Below are 19,163 nucleotides of genomic sequence, written 5' to 3'. Positions count from 1 at the left end.
TCAAACTTTTTTAACAAATCAAAAACTGAAAAATTGGGCGTGCAAAATTATTCAGCCCCCTTAAGTTAATACTTTGTAGCGCCACCTTTTGCTGCGATTACAGCTGTAAGTCGCTTGGGGTATGTCTCTATCAGTTTTGCACATCGAGAGACTGAATTTTTTTCCCATTCCTCCTTGCAAAACAGCTCGAGCTCAGTGAGGTTGGATGGAGAGCATTTGTGAACAGCAGTTTTCAGTTCTTTCCACAGATTCTCGATTGGATTCAGGTCTGGACTTTGACTTGGCCATTCTAACACCTGGATATGTTTATTTTTGAACCATTCCATTGTAGATTTTGCTTTATGTTTTGGATCATTGTCTTGTTGGAAGACAAATCTCCGTCCCCGTCTCAGGTCTTTTGCAGACTCCATCAGGTTTTCTTCCAGAATGCTCCTGTATTTGGCTCCATCCATCTTCCCATCAATTTTAACCATCTTCCCTGTCCCTGCTGAAGAAAAGCAGGCCCAAACCATGATGCTGCCACCACCATGTTTGACAGTGGGGATGGTGTGTTCAGCTGTTTTGCTTTTACGCCAAACATAACGTTTTGCATTGTTGCCAAAAAGTTCAATTTTGGTTTCATCTGACCAGAGCACCTTCTTCCACATGTTTGGTGTGTCTCCCAGGTGGCTTGTGGCAAACTTTAAACGACACTTTTTATGGATATCTTTAAGAAATGGCTTTCTTCTTGCCACTCTTCCATAAATGCCAGATTTGTGCAATATACGACTGATTGTTGTCCTATGGACAGAGTCTCCCACCTCAGCTGTAGATCTCTGCAGTTCATCCAGAGTGATCATGGGCCTCTTGGCTGCATCTCTGATCAGTCTTCTTCTTGTATGAGCTGAAAGTTTAGAGGGACGGCCAGGTCTTGGTAGATTTGCAGTGGTCTGATACTCCTTCCATTTCAATATTATCGCTTGCACAGTGCTCCTTGGGATGTTTAAAGCTTGGGAAATCTTTTTGTATCCAAATCCGGCTTTAAACTTCTTCACAACAGTATCTCAGACCTGCCTGGTGTGTTCCTTGTTCTTCATGATGCTCTCTGCGCTTTTAACGGACCTCTGAGACTATCACAGTGCAGGTGCATTTATACGGAGACTTGATTACACACAGGTGGATTGTATTTATCATCATTAGTAACTTAGGTCAACATTGGATCATTCAGAGATCCTCACTGAACTTCTGGAGAGAGTTTGCTGCACTGAAAGTAAAGGGGCTGAATAATTTTGCACGCCCAATTTTTCAGTTTTTGATTTGTTAAAAAAGTTTGAAATATCCAATAAATGTCGTTCCACTTCGTGATTGTGTCCCACTTGTTGTTGATTCTTCACAAAAAAATACAGTTTTATATCTTTATGTTTGAAGCCTGAAATGTGGCAAAAGGTCGCAAAGTTCAAGGGGCCGAATACTTTCGCAAGGCACTGTAAATGTTCAAATTCTGTTTCTGCAGGATTATTTTGCAGCGACAATACGGCTGGCGTTAAAGCGATGCTAAATGTGTCAAACGCAATTTTGTCATGTAAAAACTGGCGCAACTGGCATTTTACAGCATTAACGCCAGATTCTTCAATTTATTTGTCTTATATCCAGTGTTGAAAAAAGTACCCAATTGTCATAATTGAGTAACAGTAAAGATACTAATAGAAAATGACTCAAGTAAAAATGTAAGTAACCCAGTAAAATACTACTTGAGTAATAGTCTAAAAGTATGTGGTTTTAAATATCCATAAGTATCAAATGTAGATGTATTTGCTAAAATATATAAGTAAAAGAAAAAAATAATTGCAAATTCCTTATATGAAGCAAAGCAGATGGCACAATTTTCTTGTTTTTTACATTTTCAGATTGCTAGGGCAACACTCAAACTAAGCATTTGTGTTTAGGGAGTCCACCAGATCAGAGGCAGTAAGCATGACTGGGGGCGTTTTCTTGATAAATGCTGAATTTGACCATTTTCCTTTCCTGTTAAGCATTCAAAATGGGTGTGAGGGAAAATGTATGGAGTGTAAAGTACATTATTTTCTTAGGAAGTAAAAGTAAATGTTGTCAAAAATATAAATAGTAAAGTACAGATACCTGAAAAAACGACTTAAGTAGTACTTTAAAGTATTTGTTCTTAAGTTCTTTACACCACTGCTTATATCAGCTCGCTTGCGCTCAGATGGGAGGGTGGAAATATCTGAGTCGTGTCCTTAAAAACGTGATCCAAAGTGCTCATTTCAGGCAGCGCTGATAGGGATATTTGAGACCAACCAAACGCAGTTGGTTAAGGCATGAATTTTGATAGCGGAAACTCATGCACTTTTAGAAAAAGGTGTTCCAAAAAGGTTATTCAGCTGTCCCCATAGAATAACTATTTTTGGTTCCATGTAGAACCTTCTGTAATAAGGGTTCTACGTGGAAACCCAAAATGCTTTTACCTGGAACGAAAGGGTTCTAGATATGGAACAATATGTGCTTTTCGTGCCTTTATACTTCATATTTAGAAACATAAAACAGTAATGTTTTTCCCCATTTCGCTTTATTTGATTAAAAACCAGGCATATCCTCCTCTCAATGAAGGCTGTATTTTTTTGTATAGCCCAATGAGATCAACTGGTCAAGACCATTGATACAGTGTTTGGCTCGTGAGACCGCTTGGAAATAAATCTTACTCACCAAAGCGTTCAGTTTTAAAATCTAAGTTGGAGAGGAGCAAAACAGTGAGCTGACATTCCCTTTTTACCTATGTATTGTAGGTAGGCCTACGTTATTTTAGCCATACTTTGGACGTGCGTAAAACCCCCTCCATGATGTAGGCTACATGTGTCCATGCCCATTATCAAACGAGAAATGGAAAGATGAGAACCTCGGCGAATACAGGTGAACCTCGTATTTAGAAGATATTTTCCTGTAACAACTGTTTATTTTTCATTTAATTTAATTAACAAAAAAACGTATTTGAATGATTAACTGTCCTGGCTTGGTGAGAACATCCGTGGCGCGCATGCAATGCAAGTTTTAGAGAAGTGTGAATGCGATCTGTAAGATGGTTTGAAAATGTATACCAAACATTCTATTTTGGAGCAGTATAACGGTGAGTGGACATCCTCCCTTTCTCTTTATATTGGATCGTTGTGTTTAGAATTTGATTAGAATTATTCACTCTCTTTTTAGGCCTTATCAATAATTAATTTAATCTCGTTTATTATTGACAACGTTTGGCATGTCCATGCTCAGCCATAATGCAATTTACAGTAGACCTAGCCCCTATATCAGTGTGAATGCTATGTATTTACTGAATAAAAACATAAACACAACATACAACAATTTAAACGATTTCACTGGGTTACAGTTCATATAAGAAAATCAGTCAAATGAAATGAATAAATTAGGCCCTAATCTATGGATTTCATATGACTGGGCAGGGGCACAGCCATGGGTGGGCCTGCCAGGGCATAGGGAGCCAGGCCCACCCACTGGAGAGCCAGGCCCTGCCATTTACAATGAGTTTTTCCCCCCAAAAGGGCTTTATTACAGACAGAAATACTCCTCAAATGTATCAGCTGGTCTCAGACGATCCTGCAGGTAAAGAAGCTGGATGTGGAGGTCTTGGGCTGGCATGGTTACACGGGTCTGCAGCTGGCATGGTTACACATGGTCTCTAAAACGACGAGACATCTGTGGCATTGTGTTGTGTGACAAAACTGCACAGTTTAGAGTGGCCTTTTATTGTCTCCAACACAAGGTGCACCTGTGTAATGATCACACTGTTTAATCAGCTTCTTGATATGCTACACCTGTCAAGTGGATGGATTATCTTGGTAAAGGAGAAATTTTCACTAACAGGGATGTAAACAAATCTGTGCACAACATTTTTTAGAAATAAGATTTTTGTGTGTCTGGAACATTTCTGGAATCTTTTATTTCAGCTCATGAAACATGGGACCAACACTTGACATGTTTATGTTTTTGTTGAGTATATATACACTACATGACCAAAAGTATGTGGACACCTGGTCGTCAAACATCTCATTCCAATATCATGGGCATTAATGTGGAGTTGGTCCCCCCTTTGGTGCTATAACAGCTTCCACTCTTCTGGGAAGGCTTTCCAGTAAATGTTTCTACTAAAATATTTCCCTTCACTGGAACTAAGGGGCCCGAACCATGAACAACATCCCCAGACCATTATTTCTCTTCCACTAAACTTCCAAACTGGCACTATGCATTCGGGGAGGTAGTTTTCTCCAGGCAGGGCATCCGCCAAACCCAGATTCGTCCATTGGACTGCCAGATGGTGAAACGTGATTCATAACTCCAGAGAACGATGCTCCAGAGTCCAATGGCTGCAAGCTTTACACCCCTCCAGCCGATGCTTGGCATTGCACATGAGGATCTTAGGCTTGTGTGCGGCTGCTCAGCCATGGAAACCCATTTCATTAAGCTGCTGACTTTGCTTCCAATAGTAAGTGTTGCAACGCGCTTCAGTACTCGGCGGTCCCGTTCTGTGAGCTTGTGTGGTCTACCACTTCATGGCTGAGCCATTGCTGCTCCTATACGTTTCCACTTCTCAATAACAGCACTTACAGTTGACAGTGGTAGCTCTAGCAAGGCATACATCCCACAAACTGACTTGCTGGAAAGGTGGCATCCTATGACGGTGGCACATTAAAAGTCACTGAGCTCTCCAGTAAGGCCATTTCACTGCCAATGTTTGTCTATGGAGATTGCATGGCGGCGTTCTCAATTTTATACACCTGTCAGCAACGGGTGTGGCTGAAATAGCCAATTCTACTAATTTTAAGAGGTGTCCACATACATTATATATACAAAGGTATTTCCACATTGAAGCCATGCAATTACTAAGAACAACGTGGACTGCAATCAGTTTCAAGTGAACATATTTTGCAAAGACGGGATAGATCTACATTTTGTTCATGTGTTTCTATAAACTGTTTAACAAACTATAATAAACCAACATTGGAATTGGAGTTGATTCCAAGGCAATACATAAAATACCGTAAATACACAACCTGAAGCAACCGCATATTCAACCATGGAGCTCGTTCTGATTGGCCAGTGAGGGGCCACGCCTCGACACACCCACAACTTGTTTATTCTTCAACACCCAGGCCTTTCACGCCAACGCCAGCAACTGTGCTGATAATTGTGCTTGTGAAAATAGCAACAACATTTCTGACACACCCCTGAACCTAGAGCACTTCTGCCCAGCACTTAGATTGACCATTGTGTTAGGTTTGTTCAAATAGATTCCTACATCTGTATGGTAGTAGCTCCACTCATGAAAAACTAAAGACAGTCGTACAATTTATAAATGTTCCCAAAAATATAGTGGGTATTAAACAAGACTATTACATTATTGAGAACATATATACACTGAGTATACAAAACACTGAGAACACCTGTTATTTCCATTACATAGTGACCAGGTGAATCCAGGTGAAATCTATGATGTTACGTTGAAATAACGTTGATTCAACCAGTTTGTGCCCAGTGGGAGAGTTGCTGTCTCAGTAGTAAATGTAATCAAACATCAGTTATCAAAACTCACTGAATTCTTTGGATTAATCATTCTCAGCAGCTAGCAATCACAGGGTTCATCATTAATGAATTCACTGCACTGAAAACATATTGCTCATGTACACACTCACACACACACGTTATGTTCTTCTATCCCAGTGGGGACCTAACATTCATTTCCATTCAAAATCCTATTTTCCCTAACACCTAAACCTTTACCATAGCGCTAACCTTAACCTCTAACCCTAACCTAAACTTCTAACCCTAAACCCAACCACTAACACACTTACCCCATGTTTAACCCTAACCCTAATTGTAACCCTAAATCTAAAACCTAAGCTCAAAAAGGCCTTTGTCCTCATGTCCTCATGGACAAAGGCTATTTTAAGGGGGAATGTGCCCACGAGGGAGAATTTTCCTTGTTTTACTATCTTTGTGGGAACTTTTGGGGATTTTAGGTCCCCACAAGCAGTGGTGTAAAGTACTTAAGTAAAAATACTTTAAAGTACTACTTAAGTAGTTTTTGGTAGTATCTGTACTTTACAATTGATATTTTTTGGGATGCCTTACTTTTACTTCACTACATTTCTAAAGAAAATAATGTACTTCTACTCCAAAGATTTTCCCTGACACCCAAAAGTACCTGTTACATTTTGACAGGAAAATGGTCCAATTCACACACTTATCAAGAGAACATCCCTGCTCATCACTACTGCCTCTGATCTGGCGGACTCACGAAACAAAGAACATCCCTGGTCATCTCTACTGCCTCTGATCTGGCGGACTCACGAAACAGAGAACATCCCTGGACATCCCTACTGCCTTTGATCTGGCGGACTCACGAAACAGAGAACATCCCTGGACATCCCTACTGCCTCTGATCTGACGGACTCACGAAACAGAGAACATCCCTACTGCCTCTGATCTGACGGACTCATGAAACAGAGAACATCCCTGGACATCCCTACTGCCTCTGATCTGGCGGACTCACGAAACAGAGAACATCCCTGGACATCCCTTCTGCCTCTGATCTGACGGACTCACGAAACAGAGAACATCCCTGGACATCCCTACTGCCTCTGATCTGACGGACTCACGAAACAGAGAACATCCCTGGACATCCCTACTGCCTCTGATCTGACGGACTCACGAAAAACAAATGCTTTGTTTGTAAATGATATCTGAGTGTTGGAGTGTGCCCCTGGCTATCCACTAGATGCTATAGTGGTCCATCCAGTAGTGTACTTTAACCTCTGCAAAGAGGTCTGGACCTTAATGACAGAGGTGATAATGTGTTTACCCTATAACCACAGGGTTGCTGGTTCAAGCCCAGGTACTCCTCTTCCCCTATACACTAACAATACCTGCCTGCCTTGTCAGTAGAGCAAAGGAGCACTGTATGACATAACACTGTGGTGAACACATCTCTGACTGCTCAACATTTGAGTCCTGTGAGCACTGGGCTGGAACTGATTTTTTTTTTTAAATTTATTTTACCTTTAGTGAACTAGGCAAGTCAGTTAAGAACAAATTCTTATGTTCAATGATGGCCTAGGAACAGTGGGTTAACTGCCTGTTCAGGAGCAGAACTACAGATTTGTACCTTGTCAGCTCGGGGGTTTGAACTTGCAACCTTGCGGTTACTAGTCCAACTCTCTAACTCTCTAACCAACAGGCTACTAGGCTAATGACAAGCAGTCAGGCTTTAAAACTGCTGAACAAACCCAATACTTTCCTGAGAGATGCTCAGAGGAAGATGACACAATACAGCGTGACTGACTACACAGCACAACACAACAGCAGAAATGTGTGTGTGTGTGTGCACTCACACTTGTGTTTGTGTGAAATACAACAACATAAACCAAAGTGTTCCTTTCACAACTGCCTTACAGAGCCCCGAGGCACCAGCCTTTATAAGACGCTCTGGTAAAAAATGATGTTACACCAGCTACTTTAAGACCTGACCTGAGGTTGGGTAATATTATGTGGGTTTCCCATAGAATTGGCAAGTAAGTCTAAGAAAGGATATACCTGCATTGCTTTGAATTAGGATGTATATTCAATTGCACAGACAGATGCAAATAATCTAGATTGAGATCGATCTATATTGGAATTCAGAGGTATAGATAAGTTGATGCTCTTCCTGCGTACTTGCATATGTGTATGTAGGGGGCAGTCCCAGGCTCCCAGACCTTATTCTATCCCCCATTAGTTTCCACGGTAATGTGGAGTGACATTTAAGTGTGTCACAGTGGACCCCCAAGCAGCACTTCCCCTTGATAACCATGGTAACAGAGTTATTTGCTTTAATCAAAGAGAATTTATTTAGAAACCCCAGCAGACCTGAGTCTTATCGCCTACTCTGGAGAACACCTTCAAGGACTGGAGAAGGACAACAGGAATGAACATATGCAAGCATGCACAAACGTACATATACACACACAAACTCACACACAAGAACGACAATGAAGGACGCTCCTTCTCTGAAAGGACAACACGTATACATGTGTGAGCACGTTTGAGCGTGTGTTTGTGTTACCCATAGAGATTGAAGGTTCTGTATTGTCCTTTTCCTTTGTTCCTGCCCTTGAATATGTTCTTGGAATCACACACACATACTCACACACAAAGATGTTTCGTTTCTGTGTTTCGTGCTGAGACACCACACAACTTTTGCATCAATCTATAGAGCCAGGGAACTAACTGCAACGAGAAGACAAACAGAAAACGGAACAATAGAAATAAACAGGAATGTATTATTCATGTTCAAAACAAATAAAAACACAGTCCTCAAAGTGAGCAGCATCCCTGGGTCTAGTGCTGTTCTTGAGTGGACCACAAAGTGACTGAGTCTTCATTTTGACCTCATACTCTAAACGCAGCCTTGGATTTGTTCCCGAGTGATCTAGTCTCAGAGGGAATTTCAGGAGTGCATGGGGTTTGAACCAGAAACCCTGTGATGTAAAGGTCCAAACCTCTTGGCAGTCTGGAGTCTTCCATCTAATAGACTTAGATAACAGGAGGCTATACAGAACGTTGTTGACTCCCATGGCGTGTAATTGTTATAACATAGAAGTGTGTTTGGGGAGTTGGAGTTGTGTGTTATACGACATTAAAGAGCTCCATACCAATGCTGTGTTTAGAATATGACAGCAGCTATGTATTACGTAACCTGGTTAAATAATGAATACCCCATCCTGTGAGATACACACTTTTCAACTGGCAAGGCGATCCTGGGACTGTGTTCAAACAGACACACACGGGCATGCCCACATTCACACATACACTGTATACATTTACACATACACATAGGAGATCTTTGGCTTGTCCTATTAACCTGGCATCTACAAGTAAATGCCCAAAAAAGGAAACATTTGAGTAAATGAGGGATATAAAGTATGGGTGTGGAATTAACATCCCATCATGCTTAGGTCCATGTATAACAATTCTGAGTGTACCCAGTTTCCTATTATGTTGGCTACCATTGCTAGAGGAGATCTCAGTGACTTTGAAACAGGGGTAATTGTTGGGGCACGTTTAGCAGAAGATTCAGTGGTGTAGACTGCTTTACTTGCTGATATTTCACGATATGCCATGGCCGTCTCAGATCTCAACCCAATTGAACACTTATGGGAGATTCTAGAGCTGCACCTGAGACAGTGTTTTCTGCCACCATCAGGACGCAGACACCAAATTGCTCGTGGAAGAATGGTGTTGCATCTTTCCAATAGAGTTTCAGACAATTGTAGAATCTACAGTATGGCAAGGCTCTTTGAAGCTGTTCTGGCGGCTCGTGGTGGCCTAACACCCTATTAAAATGCTGGTGTTTCATTTACAGTGCATTCGGAAAGTATTCAGACCCTTTGACTTTTTGGATTATATTGTTTTTTCCCCTCATCGATCTACACACAAGACCCCCTAATGACAAAGAAAAAACTGGTTTTTAGAAATTTTTGCAAATGTATGAAAACACAAAACTGAAATATCACATTTACATAAGTATTCAGACCTTTGCTCTGTACTTTGTTGAAGCCCCTTTGGCAGGGATTACAGCCTCAAGTCTTCTTGGTTATGACGCTACAAGCTTGGCACACCTTTATTTGGGGAGTTTCTCCATTCTTCTCTGCAGATCCTCTCAAGCTCTGTCAGGTTGGATGGGGAGCATCACTGCACAGCTATTTTCTTGTCTCTTCAGAGATGTTCGATCGCGTTCAAGTCTGGGCTCTGGCTGGGCCATTCAAGGACATCCAGAGATGTGTCCCAAAGCCACTCCTGCATTGTCCTAGCTGTGTGCATAGAGTGGTTGTCCTGTTGGAAGGTGAACCTTTGCCCCAGTCTGAGGTCCTGAGCGCTCTGGAGCAGGTTTTCATCAAGGATCTCTCTGTACTTTGCTCCATCGGTCTTTTCCTCGATCCTGACTGGTCACCCAATCGCTGCCGCTGAAAAACATCCCCACAGCATGATGCTGTCACCACCATGATTCACTTTAGAGATGGAGCCAGGTTTTCTCCAGACGTGAAGCTTGGCATTAAGGCCAAAGAGTTCAATCTTGGTTTCATCAGACAAGATAATCTTGTTTCCCATGATCTGAAAGTCCTTTAGGTATCTTTTGGCAAACTCCAAGTGAGTTGTCATGTGCCTTTTACTGAGGAGTGGCTTCCATCTGGCAACCCTACCATAAAGGGGAGTGCTGCAGATATGGTTGTCCTTCTGGAAGGTTCTCCCATCTCCACAGAGGGAATCTGGACCTCTGTCAGAGTGACCATCGGGTTCTTGGTCACCTCCCTGACCAAGACCCTTCTCCCCCGATTGCTCAGTTTGGCCGGGCGGCCAGCTTTAGGAAGAGTCTTGGTGATTCCAAACTTCTTCCATTTAAGAATTATGGAGGACACTGTGTTCTTGCGGATCTTCAATACTGCAGAACTGTTTTGGTACCCTTCCCCAGATCTGTGCCTCGACACAATCCTGGTTCGGAGCTCTACGGACAATTCCTTTGACCTCTTGGCTTGTTCAATTGTTCAACCTTATATAGACAGGTGTGTGCCTTTCCAAATGATGTCCAATTTGAGCTCAATTACAAGTCTCATAACAAAGGGTCTAAATAATTATGTAAATAAGGTATTTCTGTTTTGAATTTTTTATACATTTGCAAAAATGTAAATAAACTTTTCGCTTTTTCATTATGGGATATTGTGTGGAGATTGATGAGGAAAATTTGAATTTAATCAATTTTAGAATAAGGCTGTAACGTAAGAAAATGTGGAGAAAGGCAAGTGGTCTGAATACTTTCAGAATGCATTGTATTTTGGCAGTTACCTGTAGGTCACTCTCTTTTTGATTTTCCCATTAAAAATAATTTGGTGGATGCTTATTTTTGTCCTATTTCACACATGTACAAGGGTGAAATAATATGTGTGAATTAGAAATGTGTTTTTTGCATATCCTAACTGTCCCTGAGACACCATCAGAAAGTGGGGTCATGGCAACTGTCTGCCATTATCAACAGCAAACCTGGTGCAATTGGGGTTAAGTGCCTTGGTCATGGGCACATCGACCCAACGCTTTAACTGCTAGGTGACCTGCAGTCTTTTGCTTACAAAATGTAGTCAGTCAACACTATGTTTTTTCTAAATATGGTATACTGTACACTGAGTGTACTAAACATTAGGAACACCTTCCTAATATTGAGTTGCACCCCACTTTGCCCTCAGAACAGCCTCAATTCGTTAGGGCATGGACTCTACAAGGTGTCAAAATCAGTCCACAGGGATGCTTGCCCATGTTGATTCCAATGCTTCCTACAATTGTGTCAATTTGGCTGGATGTCCTTGTCCATTCATCATCTGAATGGCACACATACACAATCCATGTCTCAAGGCTTAAATATCCTTCTTTAATCTGTCTACTCCCCTTCATCTACACTGATTGAAGTGGATTTAACAATAAAGGGTCATATACTGTAGCTTTCACCTGGATTCACCTGGTCAGTCTATGTCATGGAAAGAGCAGGTGGTCCTAATGTTTTGTACACTCAGTGTACACTTTAGATTTAGAATGTATTCAATGTTTTTACACCAGTCTAAATAAATAAATGATTATGGATCCATTGGTTCACACAGAATTGGAGAATGTGTATTCATAGGCATGCACTCTGTAAACCTTGCATGCACACACACACACACACACACACACACACACACACACAGACAGAGAGACAGAGAGACAGAGAGAGAGGTCTTGTGAGTTCTTTACCTCATATATATAAAAAAAACATGAGTGATTTACGCTGTTCCAGTAAAACCCTTAGGCCACTACACTACACACACACCAGTGTTTCCCCTATATTCCCCAATGAATTACATTACTGAGGCCTTGGTCACATCAACAACCCATTCCATATTTAACTTTTCATGTGTTTATATTAATTTCATACTTATATAATAACATATGTTCATTTCAGATACTCAAAACAACACACCCTCAGAGCTGGTTGGTTCCTTTAAAAGACATCCTCCGTTGTGTATGAGTTTATGACAGAGGCTGGACAGCTGGACAAACTGCCTTCACACACTACAAGTTCTAGAACACAGAGCACTCTGGGAACATATTCTACTGCACATGCTCCTGCCCACTTTGTGTCATTGCAGTGGACCGTACCAGGTGATCATGGACACACTCTGTCCTTGTAGTTCATAGTGGCCAGTCACAAGGCTACAGGTAATGGCTATGGGTAGCATTTACCCTGCCAGCCAATGGAATCAACAGAGTGTAACCTTCCTTTCCTTCTACATTTACATTTTAGTCATTTAGCAGACGCTCTTAACCAGAGCCAATTACAGAGGAACAACAAGAGCAGTGTGATACTGTCATTTGAGCAACATGTCCTCATGACTGATGGCCCTGTTTTGTGCCAATCGCTAAACAAGCTGTAAAGGTGTTTGCTTTTTCTCAGACAGATTGCATCACCTTCCTCCTCTTCCACTGCCCCTCAATGTGTACATCAGAGCACGTTCATCTATTCCAGAATTCCAAAGTTCAGCATTTTTCTTATCAGATCGAACACAATGTTCAACAAAGGACAGACTCAAAAGTTTGTCTGTGGTTCCCTACACGGTTAAACTAAAATCTGTCTTTACATTACATCCAGTAAGTCCCCTTGGTGTCTCTACACAGTATCTACTCTAGAAGATCGTCCCCTTGGTGTCTCTACACAGTATCTACTCTAGAAGATCGTCCCCTTGGTGTCTCTACACAGTATCTACTCTAGAAGATCGTCCCCTTGGTGTCTCTACACAGTATCTACTCTAGAAGAACGTCCCTTTGGTGTCTCTACACAGTATCTACTCTAGAAGAACGTCCCTTTGGTGTCTCTACACAGTATCTACTCTAGAAGAACGTCCCCTTGGTGTCTCTACACAGTATCTACTCTAGAAGAACGTCCCCTTGGTGTCTCTACACAGTATCTACTCTAGAAGAACGTCCCCTTGGTGTCTCTACACAGTATCTACTCTAGAAGAACGTCCCCTTGGTGTCTCTACACAGTATCTACTCTAGAAGAACGTCCCCTTGGTGTCTCTACACAGTATCTACTCTAGAAGAACGTCCCCTTGGTGTCTCTACACAGTATCTACTCTAGAAGAACGTCCCCTTGGTGTCTCTACACAGTATCTACTCTAGAAGATCGTCCCCTTGGTGTCTCTACACAGTATCTACTCTAGAAGAACGTCCCCTTGGTGTCTCTACACAGTATCTACTCTAGAAATAAAAGAACGTTTAATAGATTGCAACATTTCGAAAATCGAGTATACTTCAATTAAATGCCATGATGTAATTTTCAAATGTAGGCTGAAGGTGGTTTACGGTCAGTCTATTGACATGTCTGTAGAAAATTGTTGTAGCGACAGCATGAGCATTCTATTGTCGCCCAACATCAAACTTGTCGGTTGTTGTTATGAAAAAGAAAATCAGCAGCCCGATGCACCATATAGCATACCTTCTCTATTTTATCACCAATAAACCCCTCAGTTTAAAAATGAATTCAGTAAATGTCAAGCTAGCAAGCAAGGTAATTAAAAGCAATTTTCTAAACAATGTTTTGATTCATTGCTAGCTGGCTAGCCAGTTCAAATAATGACCAGAGTATAGCTGACAATGTCTTAAAGGTGCAATATGCAGAAATTGCTCGACCATTTCCTGGTTGCTAAGATTCGAATAGTTTGCCTAATTTCAGTTTCAGTGGCAAAACAAGCAATGTAGAGAATCATGTACCATCTGTATCCACTCTACAAGAACATCCACTTGATGTCCTTACACAGTATCCACTCTACATAAACATCCACTTGATGTCCTTACATAGTGTCCACACTAGAAGAACGTCCCCTTGGTGTCCCTACAGAGGATCTTCTTGAAGGCCTTCCTGAAGTCCTGGTTGAAGATGGTGTATATGACGGGATTCAGACAGGAGTTGCAGTAGCCGATCCAGAAGAAGAAAGTGAAGAGGGGAGCAGGGACCAAGCAGGTCTCAGGAAAGATGGCCTTCAGTGAGTAGGAGAAGAAGAAAGGGAACCAACAGATGACAAACACTCCGATCACCACGGCCAGGACAAACGTGAAGCGCTTCTCTCGATTTACCATGGCCCTGCGCCGAGACATGGGAGTGGCCTGTGGCTTCACCGGCCTATCAGAGACCAGCACTGTACCGGTGGGGGTGGCTACAGTATTTTTGGCCTCGTGAGAGGTCAGAGAAGAGAGAGGTGCTACTCCAGACTTTGATCCTCCATTATTCTTAACTGTCCCTTTCCCTCCCCCTCTCCCTCCCTTTCCTCTTCCCCTCGTCTCTGCCTCGGAGCCAGAGCTGAAGCTGTCATCATTGGGGGTGTCTCTATGTTTCTCCTCCTGTATCTCACCCTGTCTGTGGGTCTCCTCATGTTGGCTATCTGGAGAGAGGAGTGTGAGGGAGAGAGCTACGGTGGGTGAGGTAGGCTGGGGTGAGGTGGGGACAGGATTTGGTAAAGACGTCTGGGGTTGACTCTTGGCCTGGGTCTCACTCTGGGGAGGAGGAGACGAGGGGGAGGAGACAGGGAGACTCTTCAGAGGTACGGCGTCCGTAGATTGTCTGTCTGCTTTCCCTCCTTCCCCTTTGTGGTTCTGTGGTTGGCTGAGAGGCTTGAGTTGGGGAATGATGACAGGTCCCGGTGAGGGAGGTGTGGGGTTGGTAGGAGGGTTGCTAGACATGTTGCCAGGGGATTTGTTAGGGTTGGGTTTCTCCCCTGGCAGACATCTTGTGTGTTGCTTGGCAATCTGGTAGATCCTGATGTAGACCCCGATCATGATGAGACACGGGGCGAAGAACGATCCAATGGTGGAGTAGAGAATATACCAACGCTCGTTGTTCAGCTCACACACCTCCACCCCTCCCTTGCTCTTATCCAGGGAGAGGAGAGGAGGGAAGGAGATGACGGCCGAGAGAAGCCAGACGACCACGATGGCCGCCTTGATGCGCGCTGGCGTCCGTTGGATGCCATAGGACACGGGCCGGGAGATGGACAGGTAGCGGTCCAATGAGATGGCACACAGGTGGGCAATGGAGGACGTGCAGAAGAAGACGTCCAACGCCAGGTAGATCTCACACCACAGTGAGCGGAACGCCCAGTAACCCTGCAGCTCATTGGCCAGTGAGAAGGGGATGATGAGGGTAGCGACTAGGATGTCGGCTGCAGCCAGGGAGACAAGGAAAAGGTTCTGTGGGCCATGGAGTGAGCGTGAGGTCAGCACTGCAATGATGACCAAGATGTTGCCGACGATGGTGAGGATCATCATGAGGGTGATCGCCATTGCGAATAACGCAGTGGCCTCTGGGGAATAGGGTGGGATTCGCAGTGCTGTCTGGTTGTAGTAGGGGGCAGATCCGGTGGTGACACTGAGGTTCAGGTTGGTAATCACATTTACCCCTGGCGCTGACAGGCATGTAACTTTTGGGGCCGCAGCCATGGCGACGCCAGCAGGAGCACATATATTGGAGAAAATTCAGAAACTCACGGGGAACATGAAGTATGTTTGGAGTGAGTGAAGGTGAAAAAAATGTATATATAGGTTTCTGTTATCTGCTACCTTAATCCCTTGAGGAAGACTCGTTGTCCAGTGAGAGGGCAGTAAAGAGGAGGGCTCTAACGCAGAAACAGAGACATGGCTGATGGGCTCAAGAGGCATCCCCCTTAGAACTTTACGCACGAGATGATTGAATTAAAATCAGAGAAAGAGAAAAAGCTTGTGCTGCTTTGTCAAATACACAGACAAGTTGTCAAGTGTAAAACAGATCATTTTACTCCTCCAGTCACGCACTCTCTTTTCATGTCTCTTTTCAACACTCAGATGGGTTAAGATCCACGAAATGGTTATTGGATATTCAATGAAAGAAAAATAAAGAATAATCTTATCCAATCATTCAATTAAATTACTAAATATATTTTAACTCACACACACACCGCTGATGCTTGGATAGTTATTCTTCTGGGGGAAATTATTAATTGCTTCAACAAATGCTGAAAAAATGTGTCATTCAAACATAGTCCTTCGAACTGTAATAGTCATTCAGGCAATCCATAGACCGTGCTCGATGTAAATGAAATTCACTGAAGTAAAACATTCATAATTATACCATGAAATCGGAACAGCCCAAATCCCACCCGCGTAATGATGTCAGCCATGGCCCAGAGACGCACGGGATGATACTTGAGCGGATAAAATGCCTTTTAAAAAGTTGCTATTCATATTCGTAGAGTAACCATATAACGCATTAGCGGCGACTTCAGTTTAAAGACGTAAAAATTAATCCAACAATCTGCGTTCCTCAGCTTCCATCTGTCCAAAAGTGGCGAAACGAGACCCGCACTGAGCTGTCATCGTCAACAGACAGGTCCGAGAAGACTTCAGCCACAAACATCAAAATAGTTCATTCAATTGTAGAATAAAAAAAACAAACATATTCCTTCATTTTTCTTTCGTGGTGTTTGATAGGATAGATGCTTTATAGTTCGTTTGAGTGCTGTCAAAGTCGTTAAACTAAAAAGGGTAATGTCAACACTTCACTGATTACATGGTGATAATGTTATAATTATTATCACCATGATACTGATTTATTCCTCCTTTTTCCCAGTTTTTGATTGTGCGCAACTCGACTAGGTCCACTTTCTCTCCATGACTCACGGATAATAACGTCCTTTCCCTTCAATGGTGGTTGAATAATGGCCGTCTGTTGCACATCCCGTTTGTTGTTAAGATCTTGTTCTGTTTTGTAGCGATACTAGCAGGTTACATTTCCTTTGACAAAGACCCACTAGCTCGGCGTCCCTTACGACTGAGCCCCGTTAACTGCCCGGGTCGGATAAATAACCGCACCTCGCTCTCAGCCCCGGGAGTGACATCACGCAGCGGACCCTTTGACCATCACCGAGACATATAACCCAGTACACTATACACACACACGCCTACGATGCCAATTCAACTCATTCAAACTCTATTCAAAGTGCATTTCAATAAACTCCAACAGACACAACACATTACTACAAGCCAGCATCCAAAAACATCGTCATAAATAGTGCAAGAAAGACCTCAAATTTCGCAATGATAGACAGTAATATTGGTTATTATGCAAAAAAAAAATAATAATAATACTTTTTTTACCATCTATAAGGTACCCCCAGGCACCTGTTCAATTTTCCTTCTGCCCGTCTGTTTTTATGCTGGTGCTCCTCTGCCTCTTAGTGGCGGCAGCAGGCTCCTGCAGCCTCCGAGACCGCGTGGAAGACGGGATTCCAGCGGGATCTCATATACTATACGTAACATAGTAAAAGTAAAACCTGGACAACCAATTTAGTATGATATGTTAAGTCTTGTATAGTTACATAAGACAGATGGTTACTTAAGGCAAAACGAACGTAGTGTGGTTGGTCGATCGGGGTAGGCGTATAACGCGAACGTCTAGCAACCTAAAGGTTGCGAGTTCCAATTTCATCATGGACAACTTTAGCGTTTAACTTTTCAACTACACTGAACAAAAATATGAACCCAACATGCAAAAATGCCAAAGATTTTACCGAGTTACGGTTTATATAAAGAAATCATTCACTTGAAATAAATACATTTGCCCCTAATCTACGGATTTCACATGAATGCAAATACAGATATGCATCTGTTGGTCACCGATAGTTTAAAAAAAGTAGGGGCGTGGAAACCAGTCAGTATCTGGTGTGACCACAATTTTCCTAATGCAGCGCGACATTACATCTCCTTCGCATAGAGTTGATCAGGCTGGTGATTGTGGTTTGTGGAATAATGTCCCTCTTCTTCAATGGTTGTGCGAAGTTGCTGTTATACACGTCGATCCAGAGCATCCAACGCATGCTAAATGGGTGACATGTCTAGTGAGTATGCAGGCCATGGAAGAACGATTACATTTTCAGCTTCCAGGAATTTAGTCCAGATCCTTTCGACTTGGGGACATCCGTGCATCATCATCATACTGAAACATGAGGTGATGGGTGCAGATGAATGGCACGACAATGGGCCTCAGGATCTCATCATGTATCTCTGTGCATTCAAATTGCCATAGATAACATGCAACTGTGTTCATTGTCCATAGCTTATGCCTACCCATACCATAACCCCACCACCACCATGGGACACTTGGTTCACAACATTGACACCGCTCGTCCACACCACACCAAACATATTGTCTGCAATCTGACCGGTGCAGTTGAAAGAGGGATTCCTTGAAGGGGAGCATTTGCCCACTGAAGTTGATTACGATGCCAAACTGCAGTCAGGTCAAGTCCCGGGTGAGGACGATGAGCACGTATATGAGCTTCCCTGAGACAGTTTCTGACAGTTTGTGCATAAATTATTTGGTTTTGTGTCAACCCACAGTTTCATCAGCTGTCTGGGTGACTGGTCTCAATCAATCCCGCAGGTGAAGAAGCCAGATGTGGAGGTCCTGGGCTGGCATGGTTACACATGGTCTGCGGTTGTGTGGTCGTTTGGACGTACTGCCAAATTCTTTGAAATGACATTGGAGGCGGCTTATGGTAGAGGAGTTAACATTACATTCTCTGGCAACAGCTCTGCTGGACATTCCTGCAGTCAGCATACCAACTGCATGCTCCCTCAAAACATGAGACATCTGTGTAATTATGTTGTGACAAAATTGCTAATTTTTGAGGTGCCTTTTTTATTGTTCCCCACACAAGGTGCACCTGTATAATGCACCTGTTTTATCAGCTTCTTGATATTCCACCCCTGTCAGGTGGATGGATTATCTTGGCAAAGGAAAATTGCTCACTAACAGGGATGTCAACCAATTTGTGCACAAAATGTGAGAAAATAAGCTTTTTGTTCAAATGGACAATTCCTAAGATCTTTTATTTCAGCTCATGAAACATGGGACCAACACTTTACATGTTGTTTTATATGTTTGTTCTCTATATATTCCAACTCCCAGTCACTTTTCAGCCATTTACATGCATATCTGCCTACACTAACATTCTTGCACACTCACACTAACACCCACCACATACACTCAAATACACACACCACGGGAGGTT

General features: G+C 42.7%; 1 protein-coding gene across 1 annotated transcript; it reads right to left on the bottom strand.

Annotated features, from left to right (window-relative positions):
• Positions 1 to 3,930: 3,930 nt before the first annotated feature.
• LOC110523423 (alpha-2B adrenergic receptor-like) lies at positions 3,931 to 17,033 on the bottom strand. Its single transcript, XM_021602099.3, has one exon. It carries the CDS (start codon positions 15,553 to 15,555, stop codon positions 13,930 to 13,932), a length of 1,626 nt encoding a protein of 541 aa, XP_021457774.3. The 5' UTR covers positions 15,556 to 17,033; the 3' UTR covers positions 3,931 to 13,929.
• Positions 17,034 to 19,163: the final 2,130 nt, after the last annotated feature.

Source organism: Oncorhynchus mykiss, chromosome 5 (genome assembly GCF_057628025.1).
Source record: "Oncorhynchus mykiss isolate SJ-2025 chromosome 5, ASM5762802v1, whole genome shotgun sequence".
In the NCBI taxonomy this organism is placed as follows: Eukaryota; Metazoa; Chordata; class Actinopteri; order Salmoniformes; family Salmonidae; genus Oncorhynchus; species Oncorhynchus mykiss.
Note: the sequence above shows the minus strand (reverse complement) of the source record. Positions and strands in the feature narration are given on the sequence as shown.